Source organism: Athene noctua, chromosome 28 (assembly GCF_965140245.1).
Source record: "Athene noctua chromosome 28, bAthNoc1.hap1.1, whole genome shotgun sequence".
In the NCBI taxonomy this organism is placed as follows: domain Eukaryota; kingdom Metazoa; phylum Chordata; class Aves; order Strigiformes; family Strigidae; genus Athene; species Athene noctua.
In genome coordinates, this window is record NC_134064.1 from 4,789,189 (window position 1) to 4,804,199 (window position 15,011).

Consider the following 15,011-nt stretch of genomic DNA (forward strand, 5'->3'; position numbering starts at 1 on the left):
AAAAAAGTGAAGTAGGAAAGGCAAAAAAAGTGCAGCAGAAAAGCAAAGTATGCTTTTTTTTTTTTCCCTCCCCATCTAATGCAGGGTGGGGAAGCAAGGACATGAATAACGCTGCTCCGAGTCAGGCTCCCTCGTGTGAGCTGCAGAGGAATAAAATATCCCACAGTCCCACTCTGAAACCTCAGCCTCCCTCCAGCCAAACGTCAATGCTTGGAAATACATTTAAAAAAAAAAAAAAAAAAATTTTTAAATAGAGCTTTTCGACTCTTAAAGGCGACTCCTGGAATGCTGTGCCACGCGGGCAGGCTGGGGCGGGGAGGGGGGGTGTGTGTCAGTGCCATCTTCCGTCGGGCACGCCGCACTGCACAGCCCTGGAAATTGGGGCTGGAAAAGCAGGATTGCATCACCCAGCCCTTCCAGCCTGGCTCAAACCCTTCCCCTTGGAAAAATCCTGAACCAGCGCAGCTCCCACCCCTTCACACCCCAACCAGCTCTGGCCACGGGGAGGCTTCTGCAGCTAGAGCTCGCTTGCCACCCTCCGTCATTACAGAATATATTTTATTTATGGAATTTTACAAATAACTTTACAATTCACATGACATAAATTATGTTCTTTGTTTCAACGCGTATCTCTTACAACACCTGAGTTATTGAAATACTGAGATGAAACTTGAGCTTCGAACCGGACACAGGAAGGGAAACACGGATGAAAATCCATAACAAACTCGATTTGGGTTGCTTTCCCTCCTCATCCTCCTGCCTGCCCCATCCCTTCCCCGACGGCGGGTACCAGCCTGCCCGAGCCAGGGACAGGAGCTCTCTCCCACCCGTCCTTTGGCAGAGGGAGGGTCCATCTCTACGAGGAGCCTTGTTTCTCCGAGGGGTTCCACCCCCCCCAAAATCTCTGGGTTGCAGATTCCTCAAAGCCAACTCAGCAAGAAATGGGGTTAAACTCGAAACGAGAAGACAACAGACTCATGATCCCCACCGCGTGTGCCGAGGGGCCCGTACCGGCTCCGAGGAAGCCAGACGTCAGTTCTTGCCACGTTTCCAGCTCTCGGGGACGCAGAGAACCTCCCAGGCACAGTCTGCAAAGCGCCTCACGGTCCCCAAAGGACAGAGCATAAGATTTCCCCCCTTTCGCCTCCAACACGGAGGCTTTTCCATCTGCTGAACCACTCCTGGCAGCCACAGCTGCGCCCTGGCAGCGCCGACCCTGCCCTCTGCCCTGCGGAAAGCCGCCAGCGATACGGAGTTTTCCAAAATACTTCCTTGAGAGAGAAGAGAGGGCACCTATACCATTCAGAGGACTCAGTTTTTCCACATCGAGTCCGTCAGACGGGGCTGCAGCTCGCTCAAGCAGGGAAAGGGAGTTTCCAATAGCACTTTCCTTCCAACTACTGAGCAATTAGCAGCACGGGTAACGACCGTGAGGTGCTGCAGAGGCGGCTGGGTGCCCGAGCCAGGACAGACCACGCTGCTTCAAGGTGGCTCTCTCCCACGGACCAGCCGCAGAGGGAAGAGTGACTGAACGATGACTGTCCACACGAACACGAGACACTGCACGGGACAAAGCAGAGCCCGTCTCTCCTTGAAGGCATCAACCGAGCGGCCCGAGGACCGTGTGGTACCTCTGGGTTGAAGAGTGCTCCCAAGAAGGCTCCCTGCTCCTCGACATGCCGATTTTTTTTTTTTTTTTTTTTTTAAACCTGGGTGCGGGACAAAACCAACAGCCTCCTGGGTGCCAAGGGGACAAAGTCAATGCCTGGCCTAGCCAAAGCCACCGAGAGCAGAGGTGCCGATCCATGAGGATACTGGCAGTGCCACTTCTCCACAGGCAGAGACCTAGGGACTCAGTGACAACTGTTAGGAGCCTAAGAGGGACATCATCCAGCTGGTACCTAAGGCAAATTAGGAACTACAGTGAGGTAACAGCAGCCAGCGATCAAACCAAGGTGCAGCGCTACCGGATGGTGCTGAGGCTGTGCCAAGGGCTGAAGGCGCCTTGTCACTGCCACGTTGGACAGGAAAAATACCCCATGCACCCTCCTCCGCTTTGCTTTCCAACCCGGGGTGGAAGGGAAGGCGTGGGGAGCCTCAGCCGAGCAGCACCGAGCCGAGGCGGCAGGGTGACCCCCACGGCCACCCGCACAGGCAACGCTCAGTGAGGAGCCAGCCCTGGCACGTCCACCAAAGCACGTCTGGAAGGCGTCCGCCCTCCCGACCCACCGGGGTAAACCGCCTCCCACTCATCAGCGTGGACGCAAACCGGGTGCGGGGTGAGGTTTGGGGAGGGGAAGAAGGGGGTGCAAGGGAACCTCGAACAACACGGGTGGGGCAGGCAACGTTATCAATATGATAATAAGTCAATTCACCTAGTGAATCTGGGGAAAACCAGCCCAGAAGCAGAGCTCTGAGGTAACACCCTTCCCTGGCTACTCCCTAAGGCTGGAAACGCACGACCTAAAGAGGTTCACAGTCTCTTTTTTTTTTTTTTTCCTTTAAAAACAGCCCCCCCCCCCCCCCCCGAACCTCAGCAATTCAGCAGCGTCAGTGTTTTAAAAAACGGTGTCTGTTCCCAGGTGTCGGCGTGAGCTTGGTCTAAGGACCGAGCTGCTGGTCGGGGAGCCCGTGGCCAGGCAGGAACTCGCTGTCCCCACACTGCTCTTGTGCCCTTCTCACCAGCGTGGCCACATGGCTGCCCTCACAGGAGGAGAAGGGGGGTTTTTTTTTGCACCCCCCATACAGCAGCAGAGACCTAAGGGAGGGAAGAGCATCCTGCTGGCCCTCTCCCAGCAGCCCTCAAATCAGTCCGACCCGTATGAGGTGCAGTTGGGTGTCCTCTGCTCCGAGCGCTGACGCCCAGAATGTGCTTTTTTAAAATTAAAAAAAAAACAAAAAAAGCAAAAAAAACCCCAAAAGCCAACAATCTCTCTTCACCCTGCTCTTCCCAGGGCATCGTTCTGGGCTGCTGAGGCAGAACAGGAGCAAAACCAGATGTGGCTCCAGAAACATTCTTCTGAAGACAGCAAGGATGGTGCTGAAATAGTGAGCCGTGCTCCTCCTCCAGCCTTCTCTTCCTCAGCAGCCCCTCTGTGCTTGGAGAGCACAACTCCAAGGACTGGCTGGTAAGTAACTCCCCAAAAAAAGGGTCTGTCCCTGTCTGTCCTCATCACGCACCCCCCGCAGAGGGGTCAGGAGAGCGTCACGTCCCATCGCTGCGAGCACAAGGAAGGGAGCAACACGGCTAGAGGAGCTCCTGTCTCCCAACTTCATCCTTCCCAGGAGACGTGAGGAGAGAAGGGATATGACACTGGAAAGAGATCCTCCAGTCAGTTCGGTCCTACAGCCAAGGGGATTAAGCTCCCCTCCGCCTTAAACCAAAATAAAATTAAGTCTGTGGAATAGCTTTAAAAGCAATGCCTTTTCTTCTGTAGTGTGATGTCAGTGCCCGCACAGGTACCGTCATATGCTTGCAGCAGGAAAAGGAAAGAAAAAAAAAAAAAAAATACCCCTTCCCCCCCCCAAAAAACCCCAACAAAAAATGGAAAAAAAACTGGAAGAGAGCTGTGAGTCGGGCTGGTCCTACCCGATCTGGATCTGGCCAGAGTACATGGTGAGCAGCACCATGATGGTGAACCCCGTCAGCAGCCCCGCGTTCTGGATGGCGAAGGTGATCAGTGTGCTGCCGTTCTGCTCGTCCTCCCGGCTCACCTCATTCATTTCAGGGAACTGCAGGAGAGGGAGGGAAGAGAGAGCAATGGCAGGACTCAGCGACAGGACTGGCTCCATCCTTCCCTGCTGCTTCCCACCCCGGCAAAGAGTCCCCTGCGCCACCAGCCCAGGGGGCAAAGCAAAGCTGAGACAGTGGCCACCACAGATTGGCCAGCAGGGCAAAGCAAACACCCCCCTGTGCTCGCCATGCTAGCCTTGCCTCCGGGGAAGCCAGAGCTCCTCCTAACCAGGCTAGAAAAAAACAAAAATTGGAGCACTGCATCCAGCTCTGGGGCTCCCAGCATAAGAAGGACGTGGACCTGCTCGAGCGGGTCCACAGGAAGGTCATGAAAATGGTGAGAGGGCTTCACCCTTTCATAAAGAAAAACTGAGAGAGTTGGGGTTGTTTATCCTGGAGAAGGCTCCAGGGAGAGCTTATTGCAGCCTTTCCATATGTAAAAGGGGCTTACAAGAAAGATGGAGAAAGATTTTTTGCCAGGGCGTGTGGTGATACAACGGGGGTAACGCTTTAAACTAAAAGAGGGTAGATTGAGACTATCCAGAAGGAAGAAGTTCTGGCACAGGTTGCCCAGAGAAGCTGTGGATGGCCCATCCCTGGAACCATTCAAGGTCAAGTTAGACGAGGCTTTGAGCAACTTGGTCTAGTGGAAGGTGTCCCTGCCTATGGCAGGGGGATTGGACTAGATGACCTTGAAAGGTCCCTTCAACCCAAACCATTCTGTGGTTCACCAAACCCTGGCAAGGTCCCAGCCTCACACCAAGCAGTTCCCCCCCCCCCCCGGCTCCTCATTTACCATGTCGGCCAGTGCTATGTACAGAAACATCCCCCCGGCCAGAGCGAAGATCCAGTTGGCAGAGAAGTGGCTACCGGCCACGATGCCAAAGGCCAAGCCCACGTAGCAGCAGCAGGCGGAGATGAAGTTGAAGAAAAGCGCTTGGCGGATGGTCATGCCGGCGTTCAGCAGGATGACAAAATCCCCTGCGGGAGAAAAGGAGGAGGAGGAGGGAAGGGGCTGTCAGCAGGCGGGCAGCAGCGTTGGGATGGCACCGACGTGGATTTAGACTGGCTCTGAGGAAGGATTTCTGTGCAGAAGGGGCTGTTGGGCGTTGGAATGGGCTGCCCAGGGCAGGGGGGAGTCCCCGGGATCCCTGGAGGGGTTGAAGAGTCGGGCTGAGCCAGCGCTGAGGGATCTGGGGGGGTTGGGAAGGGTCAGGGTGAGGGTCATGGCTGGGCTGGAGGAGCTGCAAGGGCTTTTCCAACCCAGATGATTCTGGGATTCTGCTCGTAATCAGCACCTGCTTTGGCAGGAGGCCAAGGCTGGGCTCCCCATGCCCGCTAACCGTGCCCCTGGCCCTGCCTGCACATAAATTCAGACATTCAAACCCAAACCACTGCCTGCCCCCTCCCTTCCAAACCAAACGAGGTGTTGGTTTCTCTTTTTTTTTTTTTTTTCCTTCTTCAGATGTCTCCATCTAAATTTAAATCTCAGACATCATATTACCTCGTTATTTTTAGAGCTGTGATTACTCAGTGTAGTTTACAGCCTTGCCTTCCCCCCCCGCCCCATATCACGACTCTGTTTATTCCACCCCCCATTTGCCTTTCTCTCAAGAAAGGTGGAGGACTAGGAAAGCAGCGGCGTTCACCTTAAAGAGGGGCAGATCCGAGCGCCCTCGCAGCACCTTTCCCCGAGGACTCACTCACCCAGCTCGTGCGGGAACTCCTCGCAGAGGATGGCCACGGAGGTGCTGATCCCTTGGAAGACGGAGACGGTGAAGGAGGCCCCGATGGCCAACCCGTCGATGAAGTTGTGGAGGCCGTCGCTGAGGGTGATCATCCAGGCCAGCGTGCCGATGTCGGAGTACCGCACCTCCTTCAGCCAGTAACACGCACTCTGGGAGGCCTGCAGGTCCTGCCACGGCACCCCGAGAGCTGGGGGTTAGCACCCAGACGCTCGGGGGGGGCCACCAGCCCAGGGAACCCACCCCTCCATGCATTAAATCCACACAAGGCTTGACCCAAGCCGTCTGCTTTCTACCACCCACAGAGGAATTTGTCTGCGAGGTGCAACGAGCTTCAAAACCACCCTTTCTCCCTGAGTTTTTTTGGTTTTTTTTCCCATGCACCCACCCACAACCCCGTGGGAGAAGGCACTAACCTGAACAGAGAGGGAGCCCACCACAACCTTCTCATCCCCAGAGGGGGTTTTGCACTCCAGCTCGCCGGTCATGTGTGGGATCATGTGGTCCAGGTCCCCGTTCTGCAGCTTCTCAGTGATCCCCTCCTCCTGGTCCTTCTTGGATGGCAGAGCCTCGGGGCCATAGTGGCTGTGCCCATGGTGATGCTGTGGGACAGGGAAGGGACCTGAGCCCTGGGCTCGGCACTGGGGAGGCCGCCCCTCGCTAAGTGGGTTCAGTTTTGGGCCCCTCACCCCAAAAAGGCCATTGAATGACTCGAGCGTGGCCAGAGAAGGGCAACGGAGCTGGGGCAGGGTCTGGAGCACAGGTCTGCTGGGGAGCGGCTGGGGGATCTGGGGGGGTTCAGTCTGGAGAAGAGGAGGCTGAGGGGAGACCTCCTGGCCCTCTGCAACTCCCTGCCAGGAGGGGGCAGAGAGGGGGGATGAGTCTCTGGAGCCAAGGCCCCAGCGCCAGGCCCCGAGGGAATGGCCTCAAGCTGCCCAGGGCAGGGTCAGGCTGGCTCTGAGGAAGGATTTCTGTGCAGAAGGGGTTGTTGGGCGTTGGAATGGGCTGCCCAGGGCAGGGGGGAGTCCCCGGGATCCCTGGGGGGGTTGAAGAGTCGGGCTGAGCCAGCGCTGAGGGATCTGGGGGAGTTGGGGGGTCAGGGTGAGGGTCATGGTTGGGCTGGAGGAGCTGCAAGGGCTTTTCCAAATGATTCTGTGATTCTGTGACAGGGGAGGGGGATTCAGGGGCATCACCCCCTACTCCCATTTCTGCCGTTTCCCACCCAAGCAGCCCCTTTGCTCAGCCTTACCTGGTCCTTCTGCTTCAGGAGCATCTTCAGGACCTTCTCCGTGAAGAAGAAGAGGTAGAAGCCCCCAAACACCACGGCAGATTTGGAAACATAATAATCTTCTTGAGGGTTGAATCCAAATGCCTGCAGACAAGGGACAGGACTGAGGAACAGTCTCCAGCAGCGTCCTCTGTCTGCCTTTGCCCCGGAGCCTCTGGGGCAACGCTGCCACTTTCCGACCTCTCCCTACACAGCAGCAGGTTATGGGACAGGCTCAGAAAACGCCTTCGTGCACTTTTCATCTCCCTCACACCCCCAGCCAAGCCTTCTGAACCCCAAGGCATTGGATCCACCACCCTGCACCGGGACAGGGATGCTAAATGCAGGCTTGGAAAGCTCCGCTGCCTCGGTGCAAAGGCGACCTGCCTGCGGGGCTAAAAAGGGCAATAAAATAGAGATTCTCTGCCTGAAGCAGCCCAGAGGTCTCCCTGGAGCGAGTCCCTTCCAAAGAGGGGTGAAACACCAGCTCCGACTGCCATCCCAAGGGGCTTCCAGCCTCCGGACCTCGGTCTCAGCTCCCCTCCGACGCCGCCTTCCCCTTCTCCAGCCAGCGAGCGCCCAGCGAGAGAGAAACAGCCCCCGAGAGAGAGAAAAAAACAAAAAAAAGGACAGACCCGACAGTCCTCACCCTACCTCGGGAATGAGCTGGAAGAGGGCGTTGGAGTAGAGAGTTCCAATCGCCAGAGCTATGAAGTAGAGGAGCAGCCGCTTGTAAAAGGTCTTCTTCATGAAGGGCACCACGCTGGCTCCCACCAGCGAGCAGAGGGAGATGACGGTCACGCAGAGGAAACCGTAACCCCAGACTGCGGCGTGCGTGCCAAACCCACCCCGGGGGGGAATCGGATGAGAGGGGAGGGAAAGGAGATCAACGAGGGGAGGCAGGGGAAGGAATCCACGCCGAAAGGAAAGAGAGAGGAGGGAGGGAGGGAGAAGGGGAGAGAGAAGAGGACATTCATTAGTGATTGCTCGTTCATCTGGCATTGGTTCAAGAGGGGCGAACCCGGTGCTGAGTGGCTTTGGAAACAGCAATTTGGGGAAGGTCGGAGCTCGCTCGCACCGAACGACCTCCCTTGGAGCAAGCTGCTTTTTTTTAGTGTTGGGCTGGAGCTGAGTTTTGGCAGCCAGGCTGTTTCAGAGCTAGCACCCCAGCTCTGCTCCCCGAGCCCCCCGCGGGACATCGGGTGGCTGTTCCAGTGCCACAGAGCACCGAGGGTCCCCTGAGCACCCCGTATGCTCCATCCTCAGCCCGCAGCCCGCTGGGATGCTCCGTCTGGCGGCGAGGGTGGAGCGTACGTAGGGCATTTCAGTTCCTGGCAGATCAGGAAATACAGGCGCTTTGTTTGTTTGTTTTTTTAATAAATAAAAGTTACAGTTCTGGAGTTGAAAAGGAGCCTGGAAAAAACTTCCCCCCACCAACACAGATGACAGCAAAGAGCAGTGGGCAACGCCAGGGGGGCAAAACCCAGCGGCAGCAAAGGGTGCTCTGCTTACGGGGAAGGTTGCACTTTAAATGCAGAATTTTAAGGCTGGATGTGCAGGAGCTCAGATCCAGCTCATCTACCCAGGAGCCACAAGGGCTCAGCGAAGCCACCCGGACTGCCCGAGGAAGCATACGTGTTCCAAACGTGTCCAGCCTGTGTATTTATTTATCCAACTCCGGAACTGTGCAATTACAACACAATTAATTTGCGATGTATCTGTCGGTCCCATCAGAGCACCAGGAAACCTCACGTAAGCCTAAACCTTTGCGGGAACATCAGTCTTGTAAATCAGGGGATGGGGGGAAAAAGGCAATTATAACACTTGTAAAAGTTGGCTGACTCGAGAGGGAGCTGCTGCTCCTCCGGGCTGTTCTCTGTGCCCTTTCACCGATATTTCCTCCACCCCTCAGGTCCTTCCATCTCAGCAGCCTCGGGGCTGGGCAGCTCTGCAGGAAGCAGGGCTGAGCACATCCCTCCCAGGGATAAACTGCCCCACGGGGCAGGAGCAAACAGCTTCTCCCAGCACCTTCCCAGACCTCAGACCACGACCCAGCAGGGCTGGAGGACGCAGCCTCCCCACTCCGGAGGGTTTCCTGGTGCTCAGAGAGGTGAGAAAAGCCCTGCGGAGCCCCTGAGACAAGCCCTCAGCCTCGGGTGATGGAGGGATCGGTTCGATTCGGCAGGGTGGAGGCAAAGAGGGTGCCCGGAGAGCTGCCCTCGGAGACGGGAGAGAGGCAGGGACTTTCTACCGCACCTCTGGGATGAGCTGGAAGAGCGCGTTAGAGAGCAGCGTGCCGATGGAGAGCGCGATGAAAAACGTGAGGACCCGGCTGAAAAAGGCCTTCTCGGTACACGGTACGATGAAGACTCCGAGCAGGGAGGCCACGTTAATCATCGACACACTGAGAAAACCAAAGCCCCACACTGCGGAACGAGAAGAAACGGGGGCCAGACATTACCGAGGCTCTCGGTGCGGGGAGATGGGGACGACCCCTAGACCCCGGATCTGGGAAGGTGGAAAAAGCCGGTTCTGGGTCTGCACCCCCACACCGGGGCCGGCCTCACGGCACCGGAGCGGCTCTCCCTGTGCTCCGGACACTTCCAACTGCGACACAAACCGTCATTTTTATTGCAAGGAGGGTGGAAATGAAGCCACCGGGTTAGCTGGATGAGGTTTTCCCCGAGTCAGCCCCGGCCTCGTGGCGGGGGGGGGGAGCCAGTGCTGCGCTCAGGGCAGCCCAGCCAAGACCTGGGGCACCCTCAGGACCTGGAGGTGTGGAAGCTCATCGAGCACCCGCTGGGGGCTGGAGGCCAGCGGGTCCCTAAAAATGCCACATCACCCCTTCCCACCCGGGAGGACTCGCAGCAAGGTGTGTCCCCCCCTGGGCATCCAGCTCTGTGTGCGATCAGGGGCAAAACCGTGCTGCGAGCCCACGGCACAAACCACGCAGCGGAAAATCCATCAGGACGCCCGGCTGCTGCAGGCAAGCTGCCTCCTCTGCCTGTACCCCGGTGCCAGGAATGGGAACTGGCTGTCCCGGGGTGCTTCGTGTCCCCCTGCCCCCCCCCCCGGTTCCCCGCTTACCTTCAGCTGAGCTGGGTCTGCTCTCCTCCGTCTGCTCATTTTCCTCATTTTCCAGGTTCTCGGAGGCGCACGCCCCTGACTCCAGCTGCTGCAGGATGGTGGGGCAAAACTCCTTGAACTCGCTGTGCCCCACGGCAGAGCCCTCGCTCAGGTTGTGGATGGCGAAAAGCTCGACGGAGCTGAAGCACTGGAAAAGGGAAGAGACAGGCACGTGGCCTTGAAACTCACAGCTCTGCAAAGAGCCTTTTTTGGGGCCGGGGGGGTCTGTGGAGCCCCTGCCTCACCCGGGAGAGGTTCACCCGCTGCTGCGGCGGCTGGGAGACGTTGGAGTGTCCCACTCCCACGTCCAGACGGTTCAGCAGGGCCTTGAGCTGCTTCAGGCTCAGAGTTTCGCTCTCTCCGTACCGCTGGAGGAGATCCTGCAGGAAGGAGGCTGCAGAGAGCGCCGGTCCTGCCGCATCCCTGCCTGCCCAGGCCCGCGGGCAGGGGAGAAGGCAGAGCAGCACGAGCAGGCAGCAGCCCCGGGGCCCTGCGCTGGCGATCATGGTGTCTCGGCGATGCTGGAAGAGAAGCCACGTGCTGCCGTTAGCTTTTGTGTCCCCAGCACCTCCGACCACAGCTCCCCCAGGTGACAATTTTTTTCCCCGGGAAGCCCCAGCCTGAGGCAGGGGACACACACACAGAGACATGGAGCTTTATGCAGCGCTGCGACCACCCAGCTCCCGAGGTGGGGACTCGACTTCTTTTCACAGAATCACCTGGGTTGGAAAAGCCCCTGAAGCTCCTCCAGCCCAGCCATGACCCTCACCCTGACGCCCCCCAACTCCCCCAGATCCCTCAGCGCTGGCTCAGCCCGACTCTTCAACCCCCCCAGGGATCCCGGGGACTCCCCCCTGCCCTGGGCAGCCCATTGCAACGCCCAACAGCCCCTTCTGCACAGAAATCCTTCCTCAGAGCCAGCCTGACCCTGCCCTGGGCAGCTTGAGGCCATTCCCTCGGGGCCTGGCGCTGGGGCCTTGGCTCCAGGGACTCATCCCCCCTCTCTGCCCCCTCCTGGCAGGGAGTTGCAGAGGGCCAGGAGGTCTCCCCTCAGCCTCCTCTGCTCCAGACTGAACCCCCCCAGTTCCCCCAGCCGCTCCCCAGCAGACCTGTGCTCCAGACCCTGCCCCAGCTCCGTTGCCCTTCTCTGGCCACGCTCGAGTCATTCAATGGCCTTTTTGGGGTGAGGGGCCCAAAACTGAAACCACTCAGCGAGGGGCGGCCTCACCAGTGCCGAGCCCAGGGCTCAGATCCCTTCCCTGTCCCTGCTGGCCACGCCAGTGCTGGTACAAGCCAGGATGCCATCGGCCTTCTTGGCCCCCTGGGCAGCCACACCGCAGGATGGAGCCACGTCAGTTAATACCGACACCGGCCACCGAGCTCAGCTCTCCATGGGGTGAGGAAGCCACACACCAGCCACGCTGATGCCACGCCAGGTCCCCCTCGTGCCGCTGGCGCCGGGATACGCGCCCCTCGGGGACTTCTGCCCACCCACGCCGGCGTTTGGAGGACGCGGAAGCTCAGGGACCAGAGGTAGGATTTTCATTAAGTTATATTTTAACTCCGATAATTACGATAAACCGGGTCCTTCCCAGCTGCGACTGTCGATGCCTTTACAGTATTTGCCTAGAATCAATCCTTGCCCTCTCCGCTCCTTTCATATACGCCGGGAATCAATAAAAACAGGGCGGCCCAGCCCCGGGCAGCGGGGGTTTGCCCACCAGCACGCGTTGGGTGCAAAGGACGGGGCTCAGAGAGAGGGTGGGAGGCCAGGCACGACCCGCACGTCCACCTTGGGCAGCACCCAAGAGGCTGGAGCAGGGCCCAGGCCGCCTTCCTGGAAAAACTCCACCGAAAAGCCAACGGCAAATTTAGGATTCCCAAGGACACACAGAAAATAATTTGCTCGCCGCCACCTCCGTTACACCCAGCAGCCATCCCGGTCCCAACCCAGGGCTCCGGGCACACGCTGCCTCGTGGTTTTCCCTCCCTGGGGGAAGCAGTTTGCAGCCCCGGGATGGTTCCTGCACACGGGGCCCCATCCAGCCCAGCTCTGCGCTGGCACGGGACCCGCCACCCCGGCCCAGCCGCGGCCCCGCCGGCGCCTCGCCACGCTCCTGCTGACGGCTCGCAGAGTTCGGTCTCCTCCAAAAACAAACCTAAGATATTTTTGAAGCCCGGCCAACTAATTGTTCTGAAAATAACCCAGGGCTGGGTTTGCGAGGCATGACCCAAGCCTGGCAGGACCCCGCTCCCCTCCCCGGGACCCCCGTCTCCTGCATTCCCGCAGGTTTTACAGGCTTACCGCCCGCCTGGCCAGCTTTGTTCTCCAGGAGAGCGAAGGCCGCGGAGGTTTTAGCCTCCTCCTGCCAGGGCTTAGCTCGGATGCTTTGGCTTAACCCCTCTCCTCCCAAATTGGGGGAGCCAGCTCCTCCGGTGAGCGCTGGGGAGGGCAACACCCTTCTTGGGGAGGCACCGCTGCCTCCTCAGCATCCCCCTCTTCCTCCCCGCTGCCCAAATCCACCCTCCCAGGCGGATCCTCCCTGGGCGATGCCTCTAGGAGCAGCCACTAGCCCAAGTGGCCACGTAGGACATTTAGGTGGCCGGTGACTCCCTCAAGGTACACAGGCACTGGCACACAGCCCACAGTGGCCAAGTCCTGTCCCGGTGGCACCATCTCCCAGGACAAGGGACGCTGGCTGCCCTTCCCTCTCCACGTCCCTTGTCCCGCCGGGAGCCACCCTGCCCGCAGCCCGCCGGTTATCGCCAGCGCGTGCCAAAGCACGCAGCCCTCTCCCGTGCCAAAAATCCACCCCCTGCCACCCAACTGTGGGGTTTCTCCCAAAGCCACACTGAGCCGGGCACACCCAGGGTGGCAAACCGGACCTCAACTTTCACCCAGCTGCCAAACAACAGGCAGGGAGAAGCGGTCTGCGGGCAGAGCCGGGCAGGGGGTTGAACCGCACAGACTCGCTGCTGTTTTAAGGCAAAAACAAAACGGAGGAGCTGCCCCTCGGGAAGAGAAGGGCTCAAAGAGGAACAGCCAGAGGGGTCCTGGATCCCCCAAAACGCTGCGGGTAGGCCAGGGCAAGGCAAGAGTGTGCCAAAGCCCCCCCTCCCCATCCCGCGGGCAAAGGCGAGCTGCAGCACAAACCCTCGCCAGCCCCGCCGCCGGCTGAAGCGGGGACCCCCCCTCAAAGCCCCCCTCGCCTCAACCTCCTACCCGCTACCTTCAAGGGCGTCCTCTCGCCAGCCACGGGACCCGCTCCCGGGGGCCGCGGTGCCGCGCTCGGCCCAGCGCCTGACCTACTTTATCGCCCGCTGCCGCGCCGGGACGGGGCAGGAGGAACCAACCTCTGCCAGGGGAGCGATGCCCGGCGGCAGCGACAAGCGCGAGGGAGCTGCCAGAGCCAGCCAAAACACCCCCCGCTTTTTTTCCCCCCCCCCCCATCATGTCCCTTGGGGTCACTTCCCAGAGCTCTCCGGTCCGGGTTACAAACCATCCCCGCCTCCGAGCGGGAAGGTGATGCTGGGAACAAGAAACGTTGGCAAAACGACGTCAGCCCCGCGCTGGAGGTTTCCCCGGAATCCCACCCAGGGACAAGTCGCTGTCGCAAACCTGGAGGAGGGAGGGAGGGGGGGGTGGGGGTGCAAAAACCCCTAAAACCTCACCGGTTTGCACCCCCTCCTCCTGCCAGGACGCGTTGCGGGCAGCGGTCCCGACCTTCCCGAGCAAAAGCCGCTCCACGTGTCTGGCAGCGCAGGCAGGACCTGCGTGCTGCCAGGGAGGGTTTCCATTCGGGGGGGGCCAACGGTGTGAGGCCTCGTTTGCTTCCCCCCACCCCCCCCGCCAGCCTCCTCCAGTTTCTTGTCCTTTAATTTCCCCTAAACCCCTGCCCGCAGGCCCCGCTGCGGGCAAACAGGCAGCACAACCGCCCGCCCAGGAGCTCCCCCGCTCCACAGGGACCCCCCCCAGTCCTGCCCCCGTGCCCCCCCCAACCCCGTGCTGGCCCTACCCGGTCCCTGCCCCATCCCAACGCCAGTCCGCATCCCACAGCCGCTCCCTGGCCCCTTTGCCCCCCGCCCCATCGATCCCAGTCCGGCCCCACAGCTCGCACCGGTGGTGCCAGACCCCACGGCTGGGTCCTTCCCCCCCGCACCCCACCGCTACCTGCGCCCCCCCCCAGCCCCGGACCCCAAGGGCAGCCCCAAAGCGACGCCCACAGCTTCCTCCAAGCCCTAGGACCGCTCCTAAGCGCGCTCCTAAACCCCCAAACCGGTCCTAGACCCCCCCAAACCGGTCTCCGCATCCTTCCCCGCATCCTGCCCCAGCCCGGGGCTCGGGGCCCGCCGCAGCCCGGTCCCCGCCGTGCCCCGTCCCCGCCGCCGGTTCCCCGCTCCCTCCCCATCCCAATCCCCCCCGTTCCCCCCCCCCCCAATCCCGGCCCTACCCGCCGCTCCCGCCGCCGCCGCCGCCGCCCGCTCCGCCCGGTCCCGGCCGCGCAGGGCGCACGCTCCGCCGGGCGCATGGGGAGCGCTCCCATTGGTCAGCGTCACCTCGGGACACGCCCCCTCCGTCACTTCGCCACGCCCCCGTCCTCAATGTGCAGCGCCGAGCACCGCGGTAACGGTGTCACACGGGCTGGAGAGGGGGCGCAAAGGGGATCGGGCAGAGCCCCCCACCCCCGGTATGTGGCACTGAATAGCCCCCCCCCGGCTCCCCTTGGGGGTGTGGGGCACCTCATGGACCCCCCCAAGCACCCCTCGGGGTTAGGGGGCACCCCACAGACCCCTCCCAGGGGCACAGGGCACCCCGCAGACCCCCCATGCACTTTTGGGGGGCACGGGGCACCCCATAGACACCTTACAGGGGTACAGAGAACCCCACGGACCCCCCCGGGCCATCCCTCGGGGGTGCAGGGCACCGCACAGCCCCCCCCAGGCCCCCTTGGGGGCACAGGAGAACCCCCAGACCCACTTTTGGGGAGCTCAGGGCACCCCCCAAACCCCCCAAGCACTTTTTGGGGTCATGGGGCACCCCATAGACACCTTACAGGGGCACAGGGCACCCTCCAGGACTCCCCCAAACACTTTTGGGGGGCACAGGGCACCCCCCAGACCCCTCCCAAGGGGACATCCG

The 15,011-nt window shown here is 60.3% G+C and overlaps 1 protein-coding gene across 4 annotated transcripts; it reads right to left on the reverse strand.

The window, feature by feature from the left end:
• Window positions 1–541: 541 nt before the first annotated feature.
• On the reverse strand, window positions 542–14,415 carry SLC39A14 (solute carrier family 39 member 14). Of its 4 annotated transcripts, none has more exons than XM_074928525.1 (9): window positions 14,323–14,415; window positions 10,117–10,392; window positions 9,833–10,019; window positions 7,400–7,569; window positions 6,728–6,850; window positions 5,895–6,080; window positions 5,441–5,648; window positions 4,530–4,714; window positions 542–3,732 (listed from the first exon to the last, which is right to left on the reverse strand). In XM_074928525.1, exons 1-9 carry the CDS (start codon window positions 14,413–14,415, stop codon window positions 3,586–3,588), a joined length of 1,575 nt encoding a protein of 524 aa, XP_074784626.1. In that variant the 3' UTR covers window positions 542–3,585. The 4 variants fall into 4 exon arrangements, with proteins under 4 accessions (XP_074784626.1, XP_074784625.1, XP_074784628.1 ...); XM_074928524.1 differs by lacking the exon at window positions 14,323–14,415 and adding an exon at window positions 13,544–13,724; XM_074928527.1 differs by lacking the exon at window positions 14,323–14,415 and adding an exon at window positions 13,226–13,286.
• Between the last annotated feature and the right edge of the window lie 596 nt (window positions 14,416–15,011).

Bases quoted from the DNA above. Each gene is read 5' to 3' on its own strand.
- SLC39A14 (XM_074928524.1), bottom strand. From the start codon at position 13,669: ATGGAAACCCTCCCTGGCAGCACGCAGGTCCTGCCTGCGCTGCCAGAC. The intron at 10,393-13,543 runs GTGAGGTTTTAG...CTTCTCTTCCAG, and splicing joins GGAGGAGGGGGTGCAAACCG to CATCGCCGAGACACCATGAT. The intron at 5,649-5,894 runs GTTAGTGCCTTC...GTGCCGTGGCAG, and splicing joins TGGGCTCCCTCTCTGTTCAG to GACCTGCAGGCCTCCCAGAG.